Source organism: Peromyscus leucopus, chromosome 12 (genome assembly GCF_004664715.2).
Source record: "Peromyscus leucopus breed LL Stock chromosome 12, UCI_PerLeu_2.1, whole genome shotgun sequence".
In the NCBI taxonomy this organism is placed as follows: Eukaryota; Metazoa; Chordata; class Mammalia; order Rodentia; family Cricetidae; genus Peromyscus; species Peromyscus leucopus.
Genome location: NC_051073.1, coordinates 78,489,329 through 78,513,314, shown reverse-complemented (window position 1 = coordinate 78,513,314; position 23,986 = coordinate 78,489,329). Strand labels below are relative to the sequence as shown.

At 49.0% G+C, this 23,986-nt stretch overlaps 1 protein-coding gene across 7 annotated transcripts in view; it reads right to left on the bottom strand.

The window, feature by feature from the left end:
- Window positions 1-2,556: 2,556 nt before the first annotated feature.
- The window catches only part of Tango2 (transport and golgi organization 2 homolog), a 51,775-nt gene continuing 30,345 nt past the window's right edge, over window positions 2,557-23,986 (bottom strand). For 5 of the 7 annotated variants that reach the window (XM_028854160.2, XM_028854157.2, XM_028854159.2 and 2 more), the window contains 7 exons: window positions 17,949-18,037; window positions 14,484-14,603; window positions 13,619-13,733; window positions 9,951-10,021; window positions 5,551-5,704; window positions 4,357-4,461; window positions 2,557-3,438 (listed from right to left, as the gene is read on the bottom strand). In XM_028854160.2, coding sequence (XP_028709993.1) covers window positions 3,318-3,438; window positions 4,357-4,461; window positions 5,551-5,704; window positions 9,951-10,021; window positions 13,619-13,733; window positions 14,484-14,595 — 678 coding nt within the window. In that variant the 5' untranslated portion in view covers window positions 14,596-14,603; window positions 17,949-18,037 and the 3' untranslated portion in view covers window positions 2,557-3,317. Of the gene's footprint in view, window positions 3,439-4,356; window positions 4,462-5,550; window positions 5,705-9,950; window positions 10,022-13,618; window positions 13,734-14,483; window positions 14,604-17,948; window positions 18,038-21,053; window positions 21,074-23,986 lie in introns of those variants that run through there. The other 2 variants (XM_037209917.1, XM_037209916.1) reach the window with 2 other exon arrangements.

Below are 23,986 nucleotides of genomic sequence, written 5' to 3'. Positions count from 1 at the left end.
ATGTTTAAAAGGCTCAAACTTTCTTTTTTTTTTTTTCTTTTCTTTTCTTTTTTTTTTTTTTGGTTTTTTCGAGACAGGGTTTCTCTGCGTAGCTTTGCACCTTTCCTGGAGCTCACTTGGTAGCCCAGGCTGGCCTCGAACTCACAGAGATCCGCCTGGCTCTGCCTCCCGAGTGCTGGGATTAAAGGCGTGCACCACCACTGCCCGGCCAAACTTTCTTTTAGAGACAGAGTTTCTCCTTGTAGCCCTGGCTGTCCTGGAACTTGCTATGTAGACCAGGCTGACCTTGAACTCACAGATTCTGTTTCTGCCTTCTGAGTGAGTGCTATTATTAAAAGCCTGTGCTACCACACCAGGCCAACTTTAATGTGTGTATGTGATGTGTTTGAGTGCAAGACACGTGTGCCACCGAATGCATGTGACAGAGAACTCAGGAGTGGATTCTTCCTACTGTGAGTTCCAAGGCCTGAACTATAGTTGTCAGCAAGGATTTTTCCCCTCCAAGCATCTCACTGGTCCAAGATTTCCACTCTAAACAGGTGTCTTTCCAAGGCATGGTTAGTCAAAGGGGCTTCACTTGATTTGCAGGACCTGAGCTTAGTTCTCAGAACCCTTGTGAAAAGGGCTGGGTGGAGCGGCATGTCCTTGTCATTCCACCAGCGGAGGGGCCAGTTCCTGGAGTTCACTGGCCAACAAGCCTAGCCTACTTGGCAAATTCCAGGCCAGGGAGGGAGGGAGGGAGGGAGGGAGGAAAGGAGGGTGGATAGTATCTGAGGAATGATGCCCTAAGCTGCCTCTGACTTTCCTATGTGCACGTGTACATGTACTAGCATTAAAAAAAAGACTATGGTTTAGATACTTGAGGGAAGAGCTCCTCAGGCTTAGGGCCAGTGGATATAACGGTCCTAGTTCATGAACTATGTCTGTGGGAGGGACCTGGGGCCACCGAGGTGAAGGCAGGAGGGGTGCCAGGCGTTTAAGACCTGCGTGGAGGGGTGGAGGGCTCGCAGCGCCCCGGAGGCGCTGTCCTGGTCTCGTGTCGGCTCCCCACCTGTGTGGTACTAAGGGACCATAGAGCTGGTGCTCACAGGGTCCTCACAGGAAAAGCTTCTTCTTCTTCTTCCCATGCTGCCACAGCAAACACAGCGGTAATGAGCACCTTCTTCAGAATATTTGCGGTTTGGTCTTGACTAGGGTTTTAGTTTTATGTGTCAGGGTCTCACTAGGTATCCCAGGCTGGCCTCAAACTTTCTTTAGTTTCCCAGCCTCAGTCTCTGGAGTGCTGGGATCAGAGGCGTACATCACTACACTTGGCTTGTTTTCCTTCTGGGGAGGCGGTGCTGAGGACAGCCGCTAGGCAAGCGCTGTCAGGGAGCCAGATACTCACCAAGGTAGCAGACACCTCTTTCAGGGCTTTGGAGGCTGATGTCTGGATGTCTGCACGGTTGTACAAGCTCTGAGGGACTGGGCGAGGATTTCCTTTATGGAAGGGCATAACTTAGGCTGTAAGAGAAGCTACACTTTGGGGCTGTTCCTTCCACAGGAGGTCCCTGAGAAGCTTCAGGCAGACTTGGGGCAGAGGGCTCTATGGCAGGACAGGGTGGACATCTGAGGGGTTCTCCATGAGTGGAAACCGGATAGAAGACAGGTGGCAGGATCTACAGCACCCTGTGGAGACTCGGCCAATGAGGTCCTCAGCACCTGCTTCTTCCCAGGCCTGGGTGATGTACTTTGTCACCCATTTCAGCCTTGGTGTCAACCAAGCATCATTTCTTGTGGACCCCAGAGAGGGTGCTAGAGGATGGAAAAGCGAAGCCAGGCTGACTCTTCACCAGATGGACCAGCAGCGCATCCCATGCAGTTTGGGACACTCAGATCAGATCCACGCTTGGCTCATTACTCTGAAATGCTAAGACAAAGGTGGCTGCAGATGTACAAGGGAGCCTGAGCTGTGGCTTCTTTTTTTTTTTTTTTTTTTTTTTTTTTTTTTTTTTTTTTCGAGACAGGGTTTCTCTGTGTAGCTTTGCGCCTTTCCTGGAACTCACTTGGTAGCCCAGGCTGGCTTCGAACTCACAGAGATCCGCCTGGCTCTGCCTCCCGAGTGCTGGGATTAAAGGCGTGCGCCACCACCGCCCGGCTGAGCTGTGGCTTCTTGCTGGCAGGGTGGAGGAGCCTGGTTCCCAAGGCCCAGGGCTAAGAACATCCCCTGGACCTCTACCTCATCCATTGCCATCATACTCTGGCCCCAAGACCCACAGGCTACCTCTTCTTCCAGGGAGTCCTTTCCCCCCCACTGTCAGATGGGTAATGTTCCAGTGTCATACCCAGGTTTGTGGGAGTCACACAACAGATCCTAGGGACTCCCGATGAATCCCTGGTGATGGCATTTCACCCTGTAGTCACAAACAGGTTCTCTCACACCCTGGCCTCCACCAAAGGGCAGACCGGCATCCATCAGTGCTCCAGAGGTTATGTACAAAGAAGAAAGATCTCACCCACCATGACAGTTCCAGTTCTGACTGTCGCCACCACACGAAGGAAGAACTCTGAAACACCTTACCCATCACAACCTCCAAGTTTTATTATCAACAGCTCACGTTCACGTTCCTATGAAGTCCAGCTTGTGAAGAGGGAGATGGGAGATGCAGGGGCTGGCTGAGCCACTTGCTGAGATGGTCCTGCAGAACCCACAATGCCTGCGGGGCAAGCAGGGTTCTAAGGGATCCCAGGGTCCACACAGTGGGAGTAACAATGCACACAGGGTCCTCACGCATGCAGAACCACAGAGCACACATGGGATCCCCTAACACATTCAGAACTACAGGATCTCCAACTGTCTCCATTTTCTGTCGATGTGGGTTTTTCTTGTGCCTGATTCCGTTTCTAACAACCAGTGCTCCTGCAGGAGCATGTCTATCTACGAGGAACTGGAGCACAGATGTGCTCTGCATTCAGGAAAGGCAAGGCCAATTGCATAAAAGCTGCTTCTGCTGTTTGTTCAGGGGAGAGACCATGGCCAAACATGTCAAGTGAGAGGTACACCTCTGCTACTCAGTCAGACACACACGTGTGTGTACCTGGTGGTGGCGGTGGGACTGAGCATGAGGTGCAGTCACATGTGTTACGACACACCTAGGCCTGACTCAGACCTAGTGTTCAACTCTGTCATTCCCCACTGGCACAAAGACAGACCCTGAGCTGAGTATGAGGTCAAGTATGGGTAACACACAGATCAGATGGTCCTGGTTCATGCAGCGTGGCCATGGAAGGTTCCTGTCTATGCTGGCCCTTGAGACACAGCATCCTAGCAGTAGGGGCTAACTCTGTAGTGTGAACTCATGGGTGTTAGTCTCCCAGCGAGAGGTGTCATGGTCCAGCATGCTTCGTTCTGTGAAGGTCACATGGCCATCTGCATCCACAAGGATGATGGTGTTGGTTCTGAAAGAAAGCATCCTTTAGTCCCAGCTCCACCTTTCAGAGTCACAGCTAGGACCAGACCTGAGGCACACAGGGTAGGCCCATCACACCTAGGGCCTGAGCTGGCTACTCAGCTTTGCCTTAAGTCAGTTAAATAACAGCCTCAACTTTGTTGAGGACATGAGGGGCTCATGAGGGGCATCTGGGCTCCCTGGCCAGCCTCATAATGGGTGAGTCCTGTTACCTCTGCTCTAAAACACCCCAGCTTGGCCTGACTGTTTTTTAACAGCAAGAACCAATTCACTACATCCCTCACAGGGTCGTAGGGCTGACTACCCGCCACCCCACTGGCAGTGCACCAGGTTCCCAGACACCTGGCCGTATTTGGCTCTCCAAGAGGTTAGGCTCTCAAGTACTTGGAGCACATGACCTGTTTATCTAGAAGAATCCTTCTTGTGTCCTTCTTCCTCCACTGGCCCAGGCTAAGTCATCCAGCTCACTTTCTTCTTCCTTTTAGTCCCACCCTATGGTGGCTTCTCATGTGTGAGCTCCTGCCCTTCAAGTAGGGTGGGTACACAGGAAAGACCAGCCCACAGCTGCCACCCTAGCATGTAAAGCACAGGCTGTGGAGAATCAGTGCCAGGGCAGCTGTCAGCCAGTATCCGCCAGCAGGAACATTCCAGTGCCCCTCTGGCTCCTTTGAGCGGGTGCGGTAGGCAGGAGTCCCACCTAGGACACAGTGACAGCTTCAGGAGGCCAGAGCTCTGACCCACCCGACCCCATGGGCACATAAACTATAGGGCCTGCTCAACCCGCGGTGAAGTCTGGAGAAGACAGATTCTGAAACGCACTCAATCGGGAGGTGCCGGCCACGGCCAGCTGTGTTGTGGGGGCCACCCAGTGGGAAGGGGATATGCCCAGCGGTCCAACCCTCATCACCTGGTGCCATAGGTGGAGCAGCGCACACACACAGCTGCATACTTGCTCAGAATTGGCTGTACATACTCCCGGCCCTGGTCCTCAATGGCTGGGTCTGGCAGCTGTCTAGAAGGACAGAGGGCCAGAGAAGCTGTTAGTCCCCTTACTGCCTGTGTGTAGCCCCTGTATTGAGCCCTGTTTGCCACGCTGGCAGCCTGAGGTTCCCGAGGAGACCTTGGCCTTAAAAGGCTTGTGTATAACTTTCCCACTTGGCTCCTTCCACGTTGTCAGCATCCCACTGTATCACTTGTGACTCCATCACTAAGCCGAGGCATCGAGACGGCACATGCACTCTACTGTCTCTCAGCAGTACCCTGTGGGCACCAGTCCATAGACAAGAGCCTCCTTAAACCCTGAGACTCACCAACCAGCACAATGTGCACCACGACTATAGTTACCGCTAAGAACAGCCAGAGCCATAATTGGCCTACTCAAATGATTGAGGACCGTGTGGACACATGGCTGAGTGAAACCCAGCACCGCCCCACAAAAGGGCAGCTGATGCTGAGGCTGGAGACTGATGCTATGGTTCTGGGCAGAAAGTGGCCAAGCTTACAGGAGAATGGGAAGATGCATGGGTCTGTGAAAGAACAAATGCCAGGACTTTTGGCTGGGATGGCAGAGGCCCAAGTGCCCAGAGTCTAAGGGTGCTCCATGAAGAGGTTCATGGGCACAGAAGAGAATGTGGGGGGATCTGTTCCTTCCAGGGACAGATGTGTCTACACCTAATGCTTAGCACCAAGGTGACTGGAGGCAGGACGTAGCAAACAATGTCAAGCTCTAGGCCTGCTCTGACTAGCTTCTGGCTTTTCTGGCTCTTCTCCCTAAGGTTTGCTGAGTAGCTAGAACCTTCTAGAATATCACACTAGCCCTCTTTGTGTAGAGGGAGACCAGACCTCAGAGAACACCAAGTCTAACAGAGCACGGGCCCTAGCTTCACCGTCCCTCATTATCCAGGGCCCCACTGGAAACCCAGACTGCATCCCAAGAGGAATAGGTTTGAGTCTTAAGGAAGCAGAGGATAACAGGTCAGGCAGGCTCTCCTGCAGCTGGGAAGCCACCCTGCTCATCTTCACAGGCCTTCTAGGTAGCCAATTCTGCCTTCCTTCCTGCCCTAGAGCTGTGTGGCTGCCCCAGGGGGACTTGCTCACTTACGCCTCCTCATTGTTGAGTACATCTAGGAGACGGGAGACCAGGGCGTCCTTCGGGAGGGCCTCACTCTGCTCCACCACTTCCATGAAGAGTTGTTTGCCAAAGCACAGCTTCCTCCAGGGCGTCTCCAGCAGGGCATTGCTCAGCCCATAGGTTCCTGCAGGAAGAAGGTCGGCCTCGCCATGTGGAGGCCCCAGGTGGCTGGGGCAGATGGCTTACAGTCAAGCATCCTGACAAGCCACCAGTGGAAGCTGAATCTGACTGGGTCCCGCTGAGGCCCTGGAAGATCACTCTGGCTCTGCTGGAGCCGCCAAGGCCAAGCTGTCAGCTCTACTGTCACTGATTCTTCTTTCTGAAGTAGCTTGAAGACCATTCTATAATGGTGCTGGGTGATCAGACTGGAGTTGGACCTGACCTCACATCCTATGCAAAAATAACTTAAGGGCAGCAGGATGGCTCAGTGGGTAAAGGCACCTGCCATCAAGCCTGATGACCTTGACCTGAGTTCAAGCTCGGGATCTACGTGATGGAAGGAGAGAACTACAGCTGCTGACTTGTCCTCCGACCTCCACATGTGAGCTGAGGAATGATGGCCATGCAGGCAGGTGTACACACACACATACCCCCCAAATAAATGTTTGAGGCAAATTTGTTTACATGAGACTCACGTCTCCAAAAACCAAACAAAACCAAAAAAAAAAAAAAAAAAAAAAAAAAAGAAAGAAAGAAAGAAAAAGAGCAGCTTTAGGATCAAGTGTGGTGGCATGTATCTATAATTCTAGAACTCGGGAGGCTGAGGCAAGATCGTGGCAGGTTTGAGGCCAGCCTACACAGCAAGGTTCACGCCAGCCTTGGTTAGAGTAAGATTGTGTCCCAAAGTGAACATGCGCGTGTGCGCGCACACATATACACACACACAAAGTAAATACATTTTAAAAAGAAAAAGCTTCATGATCTTAGATTAAGCAATGATTTATTAGGTAAGACAATAAAAGCATAAGCAACAGCAAGATAATGACACTTCATGTAAATTTAAAGTTATGCATTTCAAAAAAAAGCGCCAAAGAAGTTCAATAAAACAGAAAATAGGAAAGGGTTTTTGTGAGTTAGATATCTGATGAGATTTGTAGATTATGTAGAAAGAACAAAAATTTTAAATGAATAGACCACATCTGTATCCCAACATTCAGTCGGTGGCAGTGGGAAGACCAGGAGTTTAATGCCATCCTTGGATATATACTGAGCTGGAGTCTGGCTAGCCTGGGATCATGAGTCCCCACCCCTACCAAACCCCTACCCCCTCACTCCTACCTAAAAAAAGAAAAGAGGTGGCAGGTAATAATGTCAAGGCCAGAGAGCTTTGCCAGGTATGCCAGAGGCCTTGGGCTTGATTCACCAGCACCTCAAGTTGGGGAGGGAGACAGAGGGCTGGGGATATATATAGCTCAGTGGCTCAGAATGTGCTCAGCATGCGTAAGGGCCTGGGTTCCATCCCTAGAACTCTCTCCCCCTAAAGAGAGAACAACAAGTCTTGGTCAGTGTTCAGGAAAACAGGAACTTTTATAAACCGCTGGCAGAAATGTAAAATGTGTAAACGCTTTGGCAAACCACATGGAAGTTCCTTAAAAGGCTCTAAGTGGAGAGAGATGTGCTGGGCCAGTGAGGTGGCTCAGGGCAAAGGCACTTGAAAACATCAGGGTAAGTAAGTCAGATTAAAAGCCAGCTTCTTCCACCACATGGTGAAATGTCCAGAATGCATAAACCCCAAGAGATAGGAGGTAAGTAGGAGCAGATACAGATGGGTCTGGGTTTTTTTTTGGTGGAAGATAAAAAATTTTTGGAATTACCTGGAGCTTCCTATGTAAACCAGGCTGGCTTTGAACTCATAGAGATCTGCCAGCCTCTGCCTCCTAAGTGCTGGTACTAAAGGTGTACATACCATGCCCAGCTCATCATTTGTTTTTTATTTTATTAATTTATTTGGTTTATTGAGATAGCATCTTACTATGTAACCCCTGCTGGCCTGAAATTCACTGTATAGACCAAGTTATTCTTGAACTCAGATCTGCCTGCCTCTGCCTCCCAAGTGCTGGGATTAAAGATGTGTGCCACCACCGCCCGGCTTCACATTTGATTGTAGATGGAGTCCAGACTGACCTCAAACTATGAGCCTTTTGCCTCAGCTTCCCGAGCACTGGGTTACAGATATGCACCACTCACAGCTTACATGAAACACCTTTCTTCCACCTGTCATGGAGTCCTGGCTGGCTTTGAACTTATTCTGCATATCAGCTGGCCTTGAAATTATTATCTTTTTGCCTCTACCTCTCTAGTGCTGGGATTATAGGTTTTTGCCACCACAGCCGGCTGTGTGATAGACTTTACATGCACAGCATGTGAGACTCATCTCAGTCAAGGTTTGGCTTTTGGGGACAGGGCCCCACTCTGTAGCCCAGGCTGGCTTGGCACTCACTGTGTAGTCATAGCTGGATTTGAACTCGGGGCAATTCTCCTGCTCAAAAGTGGAGGGCTGAGGGTTTACTAAGAGTGTGTTCAGTAGGTGGGAGGGCCCGGGTCCAGTTCTCAACACTAGGAGAAGGGGATACAGATCAAGTAGAGCACTCAGGGATAAATCATGATGTAGATGGAAAGAATTTCTAACATAAAGACCCAGCAGAAAGTGAGCTGCAGTCGGGAGTTTTCAGCTCTGAGAACAGTAGGACTCATGCCCTTGCCCCCAGCCGCTCTCCCAGAGGCCTTTGGGCCGCTGGGCTGGTATGAGGCCGACTTCAGTGGATCTGCAGACCCCAAGAAGCTGAAATGAAGGGACTCTGAGGCAAACGGAGTGCAAGACCTGGCAGGAGATGAACTCACTTGACTCTGCCTAAACTCAGGACTTCAAGGCAGGCATCAACTGGTTCTTGGGAGTGCAAGTGGATCTGTCCTGGGCTTGCACAGAAAGGGGAGGACCACACCACCAAGGACAGCTAGGGCGGCACAGCTAGAGTGTCCCAGCTGGCCGAGAGCCCTGGGTGAGGAATGTGCAGGAGACCAGTGGGGTGACGAGAAGCCACGATCCAGGTTCAGCTCTAGGACCTCACCAGCCCACAGACGGCATCCTGGCTGCACATACCCCAGCAAATCAGGGGAGCTCTGGAGCCTTTTGGCCCACCTGGGGCTCAAATAGCCCCAGAAAGTCATGAAAAGCTGAAGCCAGCCTTGGTGTGAACTAGTGGGCGTATGAGTTCTGTTATGAAGCAGGCCAGGGCTAAAGACTCCACCATTATCCCTGGAGCTAACAGCACAGGCAGGACAGGGCCACTCAGCTATCCTGGGGGTGCTCCCCACTTCCCTTGGGCTCCACCTGGATCACAACATTTTGGACCCACCAATGGTCCTCAGTGGGAAGGGGTGACGTGTGTCCTGCAACCTCATTTGGAGACGCAGGCCAGCTGCCTAAGAAAGACTCCATGATTTGGGGGCGCGGAAGCTGGGAGTGAAAAGTGTCACACAGAGCTGCTGAGGACACTGACTCTCTCCAGTGGCTAGCTGGAGGGACCAGAGTCAGTGTCCAAGGCCCACAGACCCAAGACGCTACCAGCAAGGATTGTTCACAGGCGTGAGTGAAGGAGAAAGCAGCTGGCCCCAGCCGAGCTCGCCCTGGGCTGGGCTGTACCCATCTGTGCTCTTTCCCCGGGTCCTGCTCAGTCATGGCACCAGACCTGGGACAAGATACAGACTTCCCTTCTTTCAAAGTGGCTTACAGGGCCGTGTGTGTGTGTGTGTGTGTGTGTGTGTGTGTGTGTGTGTGTGTGTGCGGGGTGGGGTGGGGGGAGAGAGAGAGAGACAGAGACACAGAGAGAGAGTCAGCTCAGAGTGGAGGTGGGCAACTGGTAGACGAGGCTTCCAAGAAATCGCAGCACTCAAGAAAGAAAGGGACAGCAGGCCCAGCTGCAGAAACTACAGCCTGGGCATAGGTGTGGTGACAGAAGGGACCCAGGAGCTCTGGGGCAGGGGACATGGGACAAGCATGGGCACTAGGTGTAGGAGGTATGCATATGAGAGGAGCTGAAGTGTGTGATATGTACGTGTATCATCCAAGGGGCCTGGGGAAGACCCTGGGTGGTGACCCCTGTGAGCTGCTAGCTGAGCTATGGGGGCTGGGCAGGGGTCCAGAGCAGGTCAGCATCTCCCAGTGCAGGAAAAGCCCATGGGAGCATACATGCAGATGTGGGCAGGTGCAGGCCCCAGTCCAGTACAGACTACATAAGACACACAAAAAGCCAAAAGGCAAAGTACCAGGAGAGTAATGCAACCCAGCCTGGGCTCTGAAAAGCACATGGTGTCCCACACAGAAGCAGCCCCCCCCCCCCCCCCCCGTCTGGACACCAAAGCAGGCTCACCTGGTGTCAAGACAACAGGCTCCGGCTCCCCCCGGTTTCCATAGTAGCAAACGACATCTCCTTTTGTTGTGCTGTGAATGGAAACCAAAAGCCAGAGAAAGTTAATGGGAGCCGCAAGCACCCACTCCCAGCAGTTCCCAGTGGTCCCACGGCCCCGCCTCTAGCCCAGGCTAGTGACCGGCACAAGGACAATGGCCCACTTTCGCCCAGCTCGGGGCCTGGAAAACTGGGTCAGAGACACCAGGCCCTGTCCATTCTCACAGGCACACTCCGGGCTCACCACTGCAACCAGCAAGGAAGAAGCAGGACGTACGAGTCCCGCCTGCTTCTCTGAATGTTTCGTGACCCTTCCGGTGGGTCACAGCTGCCACCACACGGGTAATCTCTAAGTGCTTCTGACAGGTAGCTACAGAGCAGGCTTCTGAACAAAGTGGCAAAGACTGTTTTCTCCTACTTTAGCATTTCACAACTATTCACAGGCTGTAACTGCTGGAGACGCCCTAGTTCCTCCACTCAGCTGGAACTCAGAAGTGACTGAAATACCTTCCAAATGGACAATCACAGACAGGGTGGCTTTCGTTACTGAGCCGATTCCTCTTGTTCCACATGGACACCAGGCATGACTTGCCCCCAGACCCAGCAGCCCCCAGGCCAGGTTCTCATCCCTTTCCATTCCTCCTCACTCTAGTCTTTGCAACGTTTTAAGATGTTTAGCTAATAAATTTTGATCATTTTGTTTGTGGGAATTTTTTTCTGATTTTTTTTTGCATAAGGACCCGTGGAAATGAGCACCCCTGTCAAGGTGTCCAAGTGTGTGTGGGGTGTCCAGGTGTCTATGACCAAGACAAATCTCTCTCCAATCTAGGCCTTGGTTTCTTTCTTTCTCTCTCTCTCTCTTTAAGATTCACTGTTAATAGCTTGGTACTGGTATAAAAACTGACATACAGACCAATGGAATCGAATTAAAGACCCTGACATTAATCCATGCACATATAAACACCTGATTTTTGACAAAGAAGCCAAAACTATACAATGGAAAAAAGAAAGTGGTGCTGGCATAACTGGATATCAATATGTAAAAGATTACAAATAGATCCATATCTGTCACCATGCACAAAACTCAAGTCCAAGTAGATCAAAGACCTCAACATAAATCCAGTTATACTAAACTTAATAGAAGAGAAAGTAGGAAGTACTTCTGAACGCATTGGCACAGGAGATCACTTCCTAAATATAACACCAGCAGCACAGACACTGAGCACAACAATTAATAAGTGGGACCTCTTGAAACTGAGAAGCTTTTGTAGGACAAAAGACACAGTCAATAAGACAAAAAGACAGCCTACAGAATGGAAAAAGATCTTCACCAACCCCACATCTGACAAGAGCACTGATCTCCAAAGTATATAAAGAACTCAAGAAACTAGACATCAAAATACTGAACAATCCAATTAAAAAATAGTCTGTAGAGCTAAACAGAGAATTCTCAAAAGAAGAATCACAAATGGCTGAAAGACATTTAAAGAAATGCTCAACATCCTTAATCATCAGAGAAATGCAAATCAAAATGACTCTGAGATACCACCTTACACCTGTCAGAATGGCTAAAATCAAAAACACTAATGACAGTCAATGTTGGAGAGGATGTGAAACAAGGGGAACACTCCTCCACTGTTGGTGGGAGTGCAAGCTTGTACAACCACTGTGGAAATCAGTATGGTGGTTTCTCAGAAAATTGGGAATCAATCTACCTCAAGACCCAGCCATACCACTCTTGGGCATATACCCAAGGAATGCTCAATCATACCACAAAGATACATGCTCAACTATGTTCATATCAGCACTATTCATAATAGCCAGAACCTGGAAACAACCTAGATGCCCATCAACTGAAGAATGGATTAAGAAAATGTGGTACATGTACACAATGGAGTACTACTCAGCAGAGAAAAACAATGACAGCATGAAATTTGCAGGCAAACGGATGGAACTAGAAAATATCATCCTGAGTGAGGTAACCCAGATTCAGAAGGACAAACATAGTATGTACTCACTCATAAGTGGATTCTAGATATAAAGCAAAGGACAATCAGACTGCAACCCACAGAACCAGGGAGGCTATAGCAGGGGGAACCCTAGGATGACTGTAGCTTATTATAAAGTTTTGGTTTTACTCAATTACTGGGTAAGCCTCAATGAAACATTTCACTATGAGGATAAGAACGTATACTGTAGCAAGCTGATAATAGAAAAAAAAAGATCCACTGTTACTTTTGGTTGTATGTGTGTGGGCACCTGTGGAGGCCAGAGACACGGGGTCCCCGGAGCTAGAGCTGCAGCAGCCATGTGACACAGACACTGGGAACTGAACTCCAGTCCTCTGCCAACGCTGTGTGCACTCCTACCCCCTGAGACAGCTCTCCAGCCTCGGGTCTTGGCTGCTTGTTTTCAGACAAGGCCTCACCAGAGTCCTAGCTGGTCTTCAACTCTTTATGTAGAACAGCAGGCCTTGAACACCCCCTGAGACCTGCCTGTGTCTCTGGGCCCAAGTGCTGGGAGTAAAGGTGTGCAGCACCACGCCCAGCTTAGACCTTGGCTCATCAGTACCCGACTGCTACCCTGCAGCCTCAGCGGTGGATCAGCCCCTGACTTGTGGGATTGCTCTTTAGCTGAACTCTGACCTTGAAGGGTCTACAGCAAGGAAGGCTGCTCAGATCTCCAGAGGCCCAGCTGCAGAAGCCACTGTGTATCTGGCTAGGGAACAGCGGAAGGTACTGTGTGTCGGCCCAGAGAACAGCATGAGCGACTGTGTGTCGGCCCAGAGAACAGCAGCCTTGTTTCCACCCGTTTGACACAGCTACTGAGCAACCATTCCTGCCTGCATCAGAGCCATGGCTCTGGTCTCTTGGGCTGCATCAGACACACGTGAACTATTACTGAAAAGGCACACACAGCTCCATGGAGAGGAGAGCAAGCATAGGATTATGGTCCCCAGAACCCCCAAAGTGAGAAAGGAGGATGGCAGCATGCCCTTCCAGCTCCCACTCCAGTCCTCCTTCGTGACCACTGCACCTCACGCAGCTTCCACATCGAGTCAGCCTATCCATGTAGTCCTGGAATGACACAGGACACACCACGCACAATGGATGTTGAAGACATGCTGGGCCCAGGGCTCACCGATGGACCTGGCCCTGTGGGAGGAGGCAGCTCAGGACAGACATCTGGGTATAGGATGACAGCAGCTTCCCTCAGGAGGAAACCCCCAGCTAATCGCATTCACTGACATCAGGGATAAAAGGACGTAAGGATATTTAACTCACTGAAGGGCCAAGCCTATCAAATTTGTGTCCCGATAGCCACATCTCCAATATGAGAACCACCTGGGAGCTCCATCAAGACTGATGCCAGCTGTTATGAAGCATCCCCCCAGGAGGTGATGGCTGCCCAGTGGAGCCGCCCCAAGTGAGAGGCCACTGCCCACTCCCAACTGCAGTTCTGTCACTGCGGGAGCCAGCAGCCTCACACTGACTCAAGAAGCCCTGACAGGCAGGCCCTCAGATGCTTGCCAAGCACCCCTCAGGTGAAGTCCCGGGAGAGGCCACCAAGTTGACTGGGGCCGGGAGCTGGACACAGAAGTGCTGAAGACCTGGCTACCAAGGCAGACCCACCTCAGGTCAGCTGCTATGAGGTTAAAGCCATTGTACAGGTGGCCCTCCGTAGAGACTTTCTTCAGGTAGGACAGGCTGTCCATGTCACTGGTCAGAAAGTGAGTCACGAGTTCACCTGTAGGCGGGGCACACACATCAATAGCTAAGGCAGTAGGCATGAGTCCCGTCCTGGGGAAGACGGAAGTGGGCCTCAGGGAGGACGTAAGAAGAGGGGTCAGCCGGGTGGTGGTGGTACACGCCTTTAATCCCAGCACTCAGGAGGCAGAGGCAGGCGGATCTCTGTGAGTTTGAGGCCAGCCTGGGCTACACAGCGAGATCCAGGACAGGCACCAAAACTACACAGAGAAAAGAAAGATGAAACTCATAACTGGAGAGATGGCTCAGTGGTTAAGAACCTGAGTTCAATCCAGCACCCACATGGCATCTTATAACCGTCTATAATGGGATCCAATGTCCTCTTCTGGCATGCAGGCATACATGCAGACAGAGCACTCATATATATAAAATACACAAATAAATAAATCTCTAAAAAATAAAAGAAAGATGAAACTCAACAGACTGGGGACGATGATGCAGGGCAGGGAGTCATAAGCCTGGAGGATACTTCCTGGCATAATCACGTTGGCAATGCTTGCCATTTCTCTCCTCCAGTTCTTCTTCCCGTCACTGCCGTGTGAAGGGCATGTGAAGGGCATGTGAAGGGCACGTGAAGGGCATGAGAAGGGCATGTGAAGAGTGTCGGGCTCACCAGCAGAAGCCCTGGCAGGGTGCCTGCCTTCCTCACAGCACCAGTGAGATCTGCCCACCTCCACTGCCCTGCCAGGCTTGCCTTCCTAGGCCCCACCCAACCCCACAGATCCCATACCTCTACCACGGGCGTCCGGCTCTTGCCGGGGCTGCAGGTAGTTGGTGAGCGCCCCTAGCTTCCCACGTGTGCTGATGCCAAGCCATGTTCCTCCTGCCTTGCCTTCCTCCATGTCGAGCCCTAGAGCAGATGACAGCATTACCACCAGCCAAGTGCCCGTGACCAGTCCCCTTGGGCCTCTCTGCCCAGTCCTCAGGAGGCATGCTCCGTAGCTCTGCCGGGACACACAGCTCCTCATAGGGTTGAGGCTGCTGCCACCAGGTCCCACACTAGGTTGTACAGGCCCTGTAAGCCAAAGGAGAGGAGCTGGGAGGTATGGCCCAGGTGTGAGTATGTGAGAGAGAGACCCCAGACAACGGGCAGTGTTCTGGCCAGACTATTAGGTCACTGCACTCAAAGTCAAGTAAAATGAGTTATGAAGCTGTCCTGTGAGACAGTATGTTTATATGAGTGTGTATGTGGAATCTAAATGTGTTATTTGCACACCTGTGTGTCCTGGTACACGTACCTGTGCCCAAGCGGGGGCTACAGGAAGACAACAGATGTTTGCTCTACCACTCTCCACCTTAACCCTTATAACAGCATCTCTCACTAAGTCTGGAACTAGGCAGGGTGGGGGGGTGGGCGGGGGGGGGGGGCAGCAAGCCTCGGCAGGCCTGGTTCTGCCCTCTACAGCTCTGGGCTGTAGGCACACAGGCCATGCTGGTGGGTGCTAGGATTTGAACTCAGATCCTCCTGTGAGTACTTTTATCTGACAAGGCATCTCCCTAACCCTAAAATGTCATTTGCTTGAACAAAAATCAATTATAACAGAAAAATAAATATAAAATGTAAACGCAGGAAAGAAAACAAAACTCTGTGGTGGGGAGCAGAATCACATACACAGAAAAGCCCAAACAAACCCAAGGCAGCCCACTAGAACCAGCACGTAAGTCGGCTGAGAACTAGAGAACGAACATTTACTTGTTCACTTATTTATTGCTTTGTTCCGAGTCAAGGTCTCATGTAGCTCAGGCTGGCCTTGAATTCACTATGTAGCTGAAGCTAGCCTTGAACATCTGATTCCTGCCTCAACCTGCGTGCTGAGATTACAGCATGTACGACCTGTGCCTGGTCCATGCAATGCACGCTCGGCAACGCTACCAACCGAGCCTCCTGGCCTCCCTGGCCCTGCTTTGTTTTTGTTAAGTCAGAGTCTCACAATACAGCCCAGAAGGCCTTGACCTCAGGGTGACACTCCTGCCTCAGATCCAAAAGTTTTGGGATGCCTGGCTTAGAAAATGAAAATTTAAATATACCATTTAAAACAGTATTGAACTGTTGGGCTCAAAAGATCAGGTGTGACTACTGTGCTCGGCTCAAAAGAACAGTAACAGAGAGTGGCCCTGGCTCCCAGACACACACATCAGTGTGCCACAGAGGTCAGAGCAGACCCAACATGTTCGCACAACTGATTTCAGTAAACAATACTGTAATCACGAGGAGGAGAGATCTCAGCCCTTACCTCACATCAGGCACAAAGATTGACTGCAGAGCTGGGGACAGTTATTAACATGCCTGCCTTGCAGGTACAAGGACCTGTTTGATTTCCCGAACCCCGTGAGACCCAGGATGAGGTGGTGTAAGCAGAGAAAGGTTTACCATGGGAGACTGTGATGGGCCAGTCTAGACTAATGAGTGAGCTTCACGCCAAGGAGACTTTGTTTGAAAGGAGGTGGCCTGTGTTCCTGAGGTTGTCCTCTGGCCCCATGCACACATGTGCGCACACACAGACATGAGCTCATACATACACACAATAAAAGCTAATTTGAGACAAGAGTCAGACTGCCAACTTAAAAATGCTACGGCGGGGCTGGTGAGGTGGCTCAGAGGTTAAGAGCAGTGGCTGCTCTTCCAGAGGTCCTGAGTTCAATTCCCAGCAACCACATGGTGGCTCACAACCATCCGTAATGAGATCTGGTGCCCTCTTCTGGCATAAAGGCAACATGCAGGAGGAATATTGTATACATAATAAATAAATAAAGATAGATAGATAAATTAATAAATGAATCTTTTAAAAAAATGCTATGGCTTGGGGGAGGAGCAGGCTGCCTTCCAAGACAAAGAAGAACAAGCCATAAAAACTACATTCGATAAAAACGAAGTCTTCTGCTTACCAAAAGATATTAAGGAAGTCAGTTGGCAGCCCATTTACCCAATGAAAGGCTCATATCCAGAATGCATAAAGAAACCTACAAATCAACCACTGGAAAACAAATGAGCTTTCACTGTGTGGCCGAGCAACAGAGAACAGATTTACTGTCCCACATAAAACCACCAAAACTAAAACCTATGAAAGCACGGACTTTAAGAAGGATCTGAGCAGGTGTGGTAGTGCACACCTGTAATCCCTGCTGTGAGAAGGCAGAGGCAGCAAGCTTCAGGCCAGTCAGAAACACACAGCAAGACCCTGTCCCTCCCATCAAAAGCAAAACAAAACAAGAAACAGGCCAGGGATATGGCTCCGTGGTAGAACATTTGCCTGTCCAGCATGTATAGGACTCCAGGGTTGATCCCCAGCACCATAAAAGAACAAACAAAAAGCCAGATGGGCTGGCAAGAAGGATCAGTGGGTAAAGGCCAAGCCTGACGTTTGACCCCCATAATCCACGTGGCGGACTGTGAGAGTGTACACAAGTACACACACACACACACACACACACACACACACACACACACACACACAGACAAAGATCTTGAGGACAGAGCTAAAAGTCCAGGGAGACTAAGGTGGCCAGAGTTCATGGAACAAAAGAGCAGAGGCCGGAGCTGTTCCCGGAGATTAACTGACTGTGTGGGACAGGACAAAAAGAACCAAACAGAAGGAACTGAACAGTGCTCACCGAGGGCAGCGAGTGCTGTCTGCTCCCGGAAGTCAGACCGGAAAACCCACTAACTCCTGGGGTCCTGGGTTCAGGAGTCAAAAATACTTAGCTCAAATGGGGCTGGCTCCTCCCCCACCTAACAGGCCTTAAAGCAAAGATCAAACTGTTTCCTGACAATTGGCCTGCATTTAGAAAAAGCTTACTGATTTCTACGAACACCAAAAACACCCAGTACAAACCTTTCTGTGGGGCAAGGGGTGCAGGTAGGAACATGAACACAGATACGAAAACACACATAGATACACACACACAATGGCAATGCTCCAAAGACCAAGCAATGTGGTCCCTTCTCACAAGCTGACCATTTCTTCCAGGACCCCACAGCATGTGAAGACGCATGGGACGTACTGGGCGGTCAGTTCTAAAGGAAGGATGCCTGATTCTAGGGCTGGCTGAATCCCCAAAGCCACCCATGTCTACTTATGCATTCAGCATCTGCATGTGGAAGCAGCATCATTACTGGCCTTAGTCGTGGGTGCCGCCTCGCCAAACTCGGGGAGCACAGCACACAGCTGCTCACCAGGTGTGAAGAGACACTTACCACTGAGGATCTCACTGTTGTTCCCCCAGAAGTCTGCCAACTTGGATGGTCTGTGGTAGAATTCATCTCTGTTGGCTGCCAAGATGAGCCTGGGAGAGGAAATCAAGGGAAGCCATGTCCTGGGGATTGAAATGCACATGCTCCCCATGGAGCTGCACCTCCAGCCTCTCTGGTCTAACAGTAAATTTTCAGCAGCAGCAACATGAATAAGAACCGCTCATCCCTTGCCATATATCCACAGGCGCTCTAGGCAGCTCCTGGGAAACTGCGGCAGAGCCCCTGCTCAGGAGACAGGCATGAGGAAGAGGTGTAGGCATGAGACAGGACAGGAAGGAAACTAAGGAGACGTGAGATCGGAAAGGGTTGAAGTAGCTCACCAACTCAGAGTTGAGAAATCTAGTACAATTAACATTCACCGTTAGGACTGCCTACACAGAGCAGGTACATGAGCTGGCTTAGTGGTTCAGAGCACAGACTGCTCTTCCAGAGGACTGGAGTTTGATTCTCAGAACCCACATCAGGAAGTTCACAATCGCCTGTAACTCCAGCTCCAGGGGATCCCACATCTCTGTTATCTGGGGGCACCTGTACTTACGTGCACATATCCATAAAAATATAAATAATTTAAAGAAAAATAAATGTTTTAAAAAAGAGACATTAAAAAGAGACAATGTGTTTTTTATATAGATTTTTTTTTCCAAATAAGTGTTAAAATAGCAATGAGCCATGTAAGGCCTGATTATTTATGTCCTTGAGCATGGCCTTGTTACCTTTCCAGATGTAAGTCTGAAGTTTGCTGAGAATCTCAAACAAGACTGAAATCTGTTCACAGTAAAAGCATCTTCTGTTACCCATGTGACTTTATCTTATCAGCTACTCTCACCCAGCGCCCCTTAGGAGCCACTCTATCCTTGAAGTCCTTTACAATCCTTTGAGACGTCCCTTCAGGAGGTACAGAATCACACACACCTTTGAGATGTGCCTTCACAAGGCACAGTATCCTTTGAGATGGACCTTCAGAAGGCAATGGAATCATATACTACAGACATTGAGGCATGTCTGGGGAAGCCCATACCTTTGCCCTGGTAGTATCTTGATACCCAAGTGTCTCTACTAACCTCTGTGCCAATCTATGTTAAAAATCTCTTCTCAATAAACTCTAACTCTGCTTCATGTTGACTCACCCTGAGATTTTTTTTTCTGTGAAGTCAACCAGGCACACATGGGGCCAAGCCAGAGGACAGGCCATTTCCCTCCTTCCACCTACCTGCCCCGCCCACCGCAGACACTCAAGCACACCTGGAAACGTGCGCTTCCATCAAAAGGAGCTTGAGGACACACTGGACATCAGCAGCTACATCTTGTTTTTGGAAGGAGAGTGGAAATGGCCCTTGAGCCCTCTGGGTCTCCTGTGGAAGCCTCACCACTTCCAGACTGCCCTAGTCCGTGGCCCCTAATTCTCACTTACAGCAGAGTCACCAAGGTAGGGAGAGGTAGTCACTGCCCTTGAGATAGACTGTGGTGGTTTGAAGGAAAATGGCCTCCACCGGTGTGGCCTTGTTGGAGGAAGTGTGTCACTGGGGGTGGGCTTTGAAGTTTCAGAGGCTGACGTCATGCCCAGTGGCTCTCTCTTCCTGCTGCCTACAGATTGGGATGTAGAATTCTCCACTAGTGCACTATCTCTGCCTGCACGCCGCCATGCTTCCCACCAGGATGATGATGGACTAAACCTCTGAACTGTAAGCCGGCCCGGTTGAGTGCTTTCTTTTTGCCATGGTGTCTCTTCACAGCAACAGAACCCTAAGTAAGACGCAGATACCCACAGAACAATTTTCTGCACCGTCAACAGGCAAGTTCCAACGAGCCCGTGTCTCCCCATCTCCGCTCTGCCCCTTCTGGGGTAGAGTTGTCTCAAATCTTGGCAGCAGTGCCAGGGTGAGCCCACACAGTGGCTAAGAGGGAAAAAACCATAGCTCCTGAGGCACAGGCTTCAGTGACGACACAGGGACTGGCTGGGAGGCCCATTCTCCCAGAGGCAGGGTCATCTTCCTCCTAGTCCTGCCCTGACAATGAACTGGGGACAGTGGAGCCAGGAAGCCCTGCTGTGGAGTATTCCTTTACACTGTGTGAATATATGCCACTGTGATTGGTGTAATAAAGAAGCTGACTGGCCAATAGCTGAACAGGATAAGGTTAGGTAGGAGAGCCAGACTAGGAGAATGCAGGGATGAAAAGGGGCGGGGTCTGGAGTTGCCAGCCAGACGTATAGGGAGCGGGACATGAATGTGCCATGCTAATAAAGGTACCACCACATGGCAGAGCATAAATAAGGCCTATGGGTTAACTTAAAGTGTAGATGCCAGTTAGTAACAAGCCTGAGGTATTGGCAGAGCATTTATAAGTAACATTAAGTTTCCCTGTCAGTTATTCAGGAGCTGATGAATGGGACAGAAACTTCAGTCCACAAATGGTGTTCCAACGTGGCACAGCTACATCCACATAAAACCTGAGAGAGCTTGGGAAAGAATTCTAAACACACAAAAACAGAGTCAAACACAACTTCTTGGTAACTGCCTTTTCTCCAGTGGACTCTGTTTGCTGGCGGTGACCAGAGGTGTGGTTCCTTTAAGAGAAGCTTCCTGGCTCAGTGCTAGCAGCAAAAACCGAGGGAGGCTCTTTTCAGAGGCCCTGCTACCAAACATTTAAATGGGGTTTATGAGCAATGGGTGGTGTGATACCAACCATGTAGACCCCAAACTTCCCAGAGTTGGGGCAGTAAACATGGCTCCCAGAGCTGGTGGTAAATATACCTCTGTCATGAGACTAGACTCTCAGGGAACCGAGGAGGAGGAACCAGCCACCATCATGGACCACGCCATGATCTAAGTTACACAGCAGTTTAAATTTTGCTCATGCAGACAGAAAAGGCATCTGTAAGATGCTCAGTGAAGGACAGATTTAGAAAAAAAAAAGTCTCTAAGTGGGTTATAGTTTGTTTAAAAATATACATAGGCTTGGGAGAGAAAAGAGAAGGTATAGACATCATAAAAAAGAAACATATAGTTTTAAAATAATAAAGTCTTGCCAGGCAGTGGTAGCACACACCTTTAATCCCAGCACTCGGGAGGCAGAGGCAGTCAGATCTCTGTGAGTGTGAGGTCAGCCTGGTCTAGAGTTTCAGGACAGGCTCCAAAGCTACACAGAGAAAAAACAAACAAACAAATCAGGTTTGATCAGGAAGACCCCCCTGAAATCCTGACTACAGACATAAAGAAACCTAGAAGAACTACAAGATACATAATGTATATTTTACCTGCTCAAACACATAACAAAAAAATCATCCTTGGCTGATTTATGTACAATGTACAGTCTATACTTGTGTTAATGCAGATACATATGTTACCTTTAGAAGTTTATGTATTTTCAGAGCAGGGGGACCAGACACGGATGCTCCAGGTGATCTAGTATCCAGAGCAGCTTCTAGACTGCTGACTGAGTGATCCAGCCTCACAGAATACTACAGCCAAGACTTAACAATTATCCTAAATTTTCCCTAATCCCCTCAAAGATTACCAGTACCCCCAACCAACAGGAAGTAGTCTAGAGAACTATGCCCACATTCCTAAAAAATGGGTTATGGATGTTTATTATCATTTAAGGGGGGTTGGTTACAAGTTGTTATTGTGATATTTAAAAAAAAACGCTAAACAAAAGAGTTAAATTCAAAGATCTCTTTCTAAAGGAAAAAGAGGATATGATATAAAAATGATAGAATAAAAAGGTAGATTATTGAATCAATTTCAAACTAAAAAAGCATCTACTACTCTTAAATAATTTACATTGATATGGATTTTTGTATGTTGAGGGCATTCTTGCTACACTGCGTATATGTTTCTATTTCTGTTTAAGATATTTTCCTTCCTTCTTTCTTTCTCTCTCTCTCTCTCTCTCTCTCTCTCTCTCTCTCTCTCTCTCTCTCTCTCTCTTTCTTTCTATTGTTTTTTGAGACAGGGTTTTCCTGTGTAGTTTTGTTGCCTGTCTTGGATCTCGCTCTATAGACCACGCTGGCCTTGAACTCACAGAGATCTGCCCGGCTCTGCCTCCTGAGTGCTAGGATTAAAGGCATGTGCCGCCACCACCCAGCTGTTTGAGACATTTTTGTATATTGTTATAAATTTGAGGTTATTGTCCTTATACATCTGTTTCTATTTTTGCTTAAGGTATTACCTATACAGCTTGTACCTATACAATGTGACGTTTTAGTCCTTAAAATCTATTTAGGATAATAAAAGGCGAATAGTCACCCATACTATTAGACTTGTAGTCATGTTAGTTGGGTTTTCTAGATATACAGAGATATATTTCAGACAGATAGGCAATCTTTATTTAAACACTTCAAAGACCTACAGAACATGGCATTTAAAATGTTTCGATAACTTAGACTTTTTATGACAGTAAGACATGTTTGCTCCTGGCAGCACCAATGTACTCCAGAAAACATGACGGGCATCGAAGAATCTCCATATGGAGTTTGCTTTCTTTATGGCAAAAGCTAGCATTGTGGGCAAACTGCCCTTGCCTCAACTGCTGACAGTTACTGTCCAAACTGGACCAGCAGGATGTAAGAAAGGAGACTGCAGAACTTTGCCAAGACAGGGTAGGATAGTCTTTCAAAATTCTCTGCTTCACAGGAAAGTCTGTCAGATATGCTAGACCTGTAGGCCAGAGTTGGATGCCCTAACGTTGCAGAGGAACCTAGGGTGACTGTCCAGGTGGCCTGATGTCCCTGTCATTAGGTAACATTTCTCCCTTCTGGGGTCTTTGATGGAGTTAAAGACTAGATAGTTATAATTATAGTTTTCCTTAATTATGATAAGAGGTAAATTAGATATAAAACTTTAGACTCACCAAAATAGGATAGAAAATGGAGTATTTTCTCTAATTTTGCCAAATACAGATGGACTGGATGTTGTAACTGTAATTCTTACTTGATAACTGTTTTAGTTGTATATAATTTTACTATGTTAAAGTTAAAACCTTCCTTTTTTATTTAGACAAAAAGAGGGAAATCCTGTGGAATATTCCTTTACACTGTGTGAATATATGCCACTGTGATTGGTTTAATAAAGAAGCTGACTGGCCAGTAGCTGAACAGGATAAGGTTAGGCAGGAGAGCCAGATTAGGAGAAGGCAGGGATGAAAAGGGGCGGAGCCTGGAGCTGCCAGCCAGACAAGCAGGGAGCAAGCAGGACCTGAAAGTGCCACGCTAATAAAGTTGGCAGATGACAGAAACTTCCACCTAATAGCTCCTACTGGTAGTCTGTGCTCTTAGTAAGTTCTATGCCCAGAACCCGGCAGGGACTGCTGACCCTAGGAACTGATTCCTACATAATTCGAATAAAGGCAATGTGAAACAAACAAATAAATAAAAAGGAAAAGAAAAGCAGAAAAGCTGACTAAGCAGAACCCTCTCTCTGAAGATGTCCAACTACTTATTTTTTAAAAATATTTTTTCTTGGGACTAGAGAGATGTCTCATTGGTTAAGAGCACTGGCTGCTCCTCCAGAGGACCCTGGTTCAATTCCCAGCACCCACATGGCAGCTCAAAACTGTCTGTAATTCCAGTTCCAGGGGTTCTGACACCCTCACATAGACATACATGCAGGCAAAAGACAAATGCACATAAAATAAAAAGAAATAAAGCAACAAAAACAAAAGATTTTCAAAATTATATAGCCAGGTTGTAGTGGTGCACTCCTTTAACCCAGTACTCAGAAGGCAGAAGCAGGTTGCTCTCGAGTTCAAGGCCAGCATGGGCTACACAGAGAAACCCTATCTCGAAAAACCAAAAGAAAAAAGTCTTTCTCCTTGGACCTTTTCCCTTTTATTATTCTTGTGGATGAGTGCTTTGCCTGCATGTGTGTCTATGCATTACCCACAGGCAGTCCATGGAGGCAGAAAAGGAACCGGATTCCCTGAAACTGGAGTTACAGGTGGCTGTGAGCTGCCATGTGGGTGCTGGGAATCAAACCTTAACT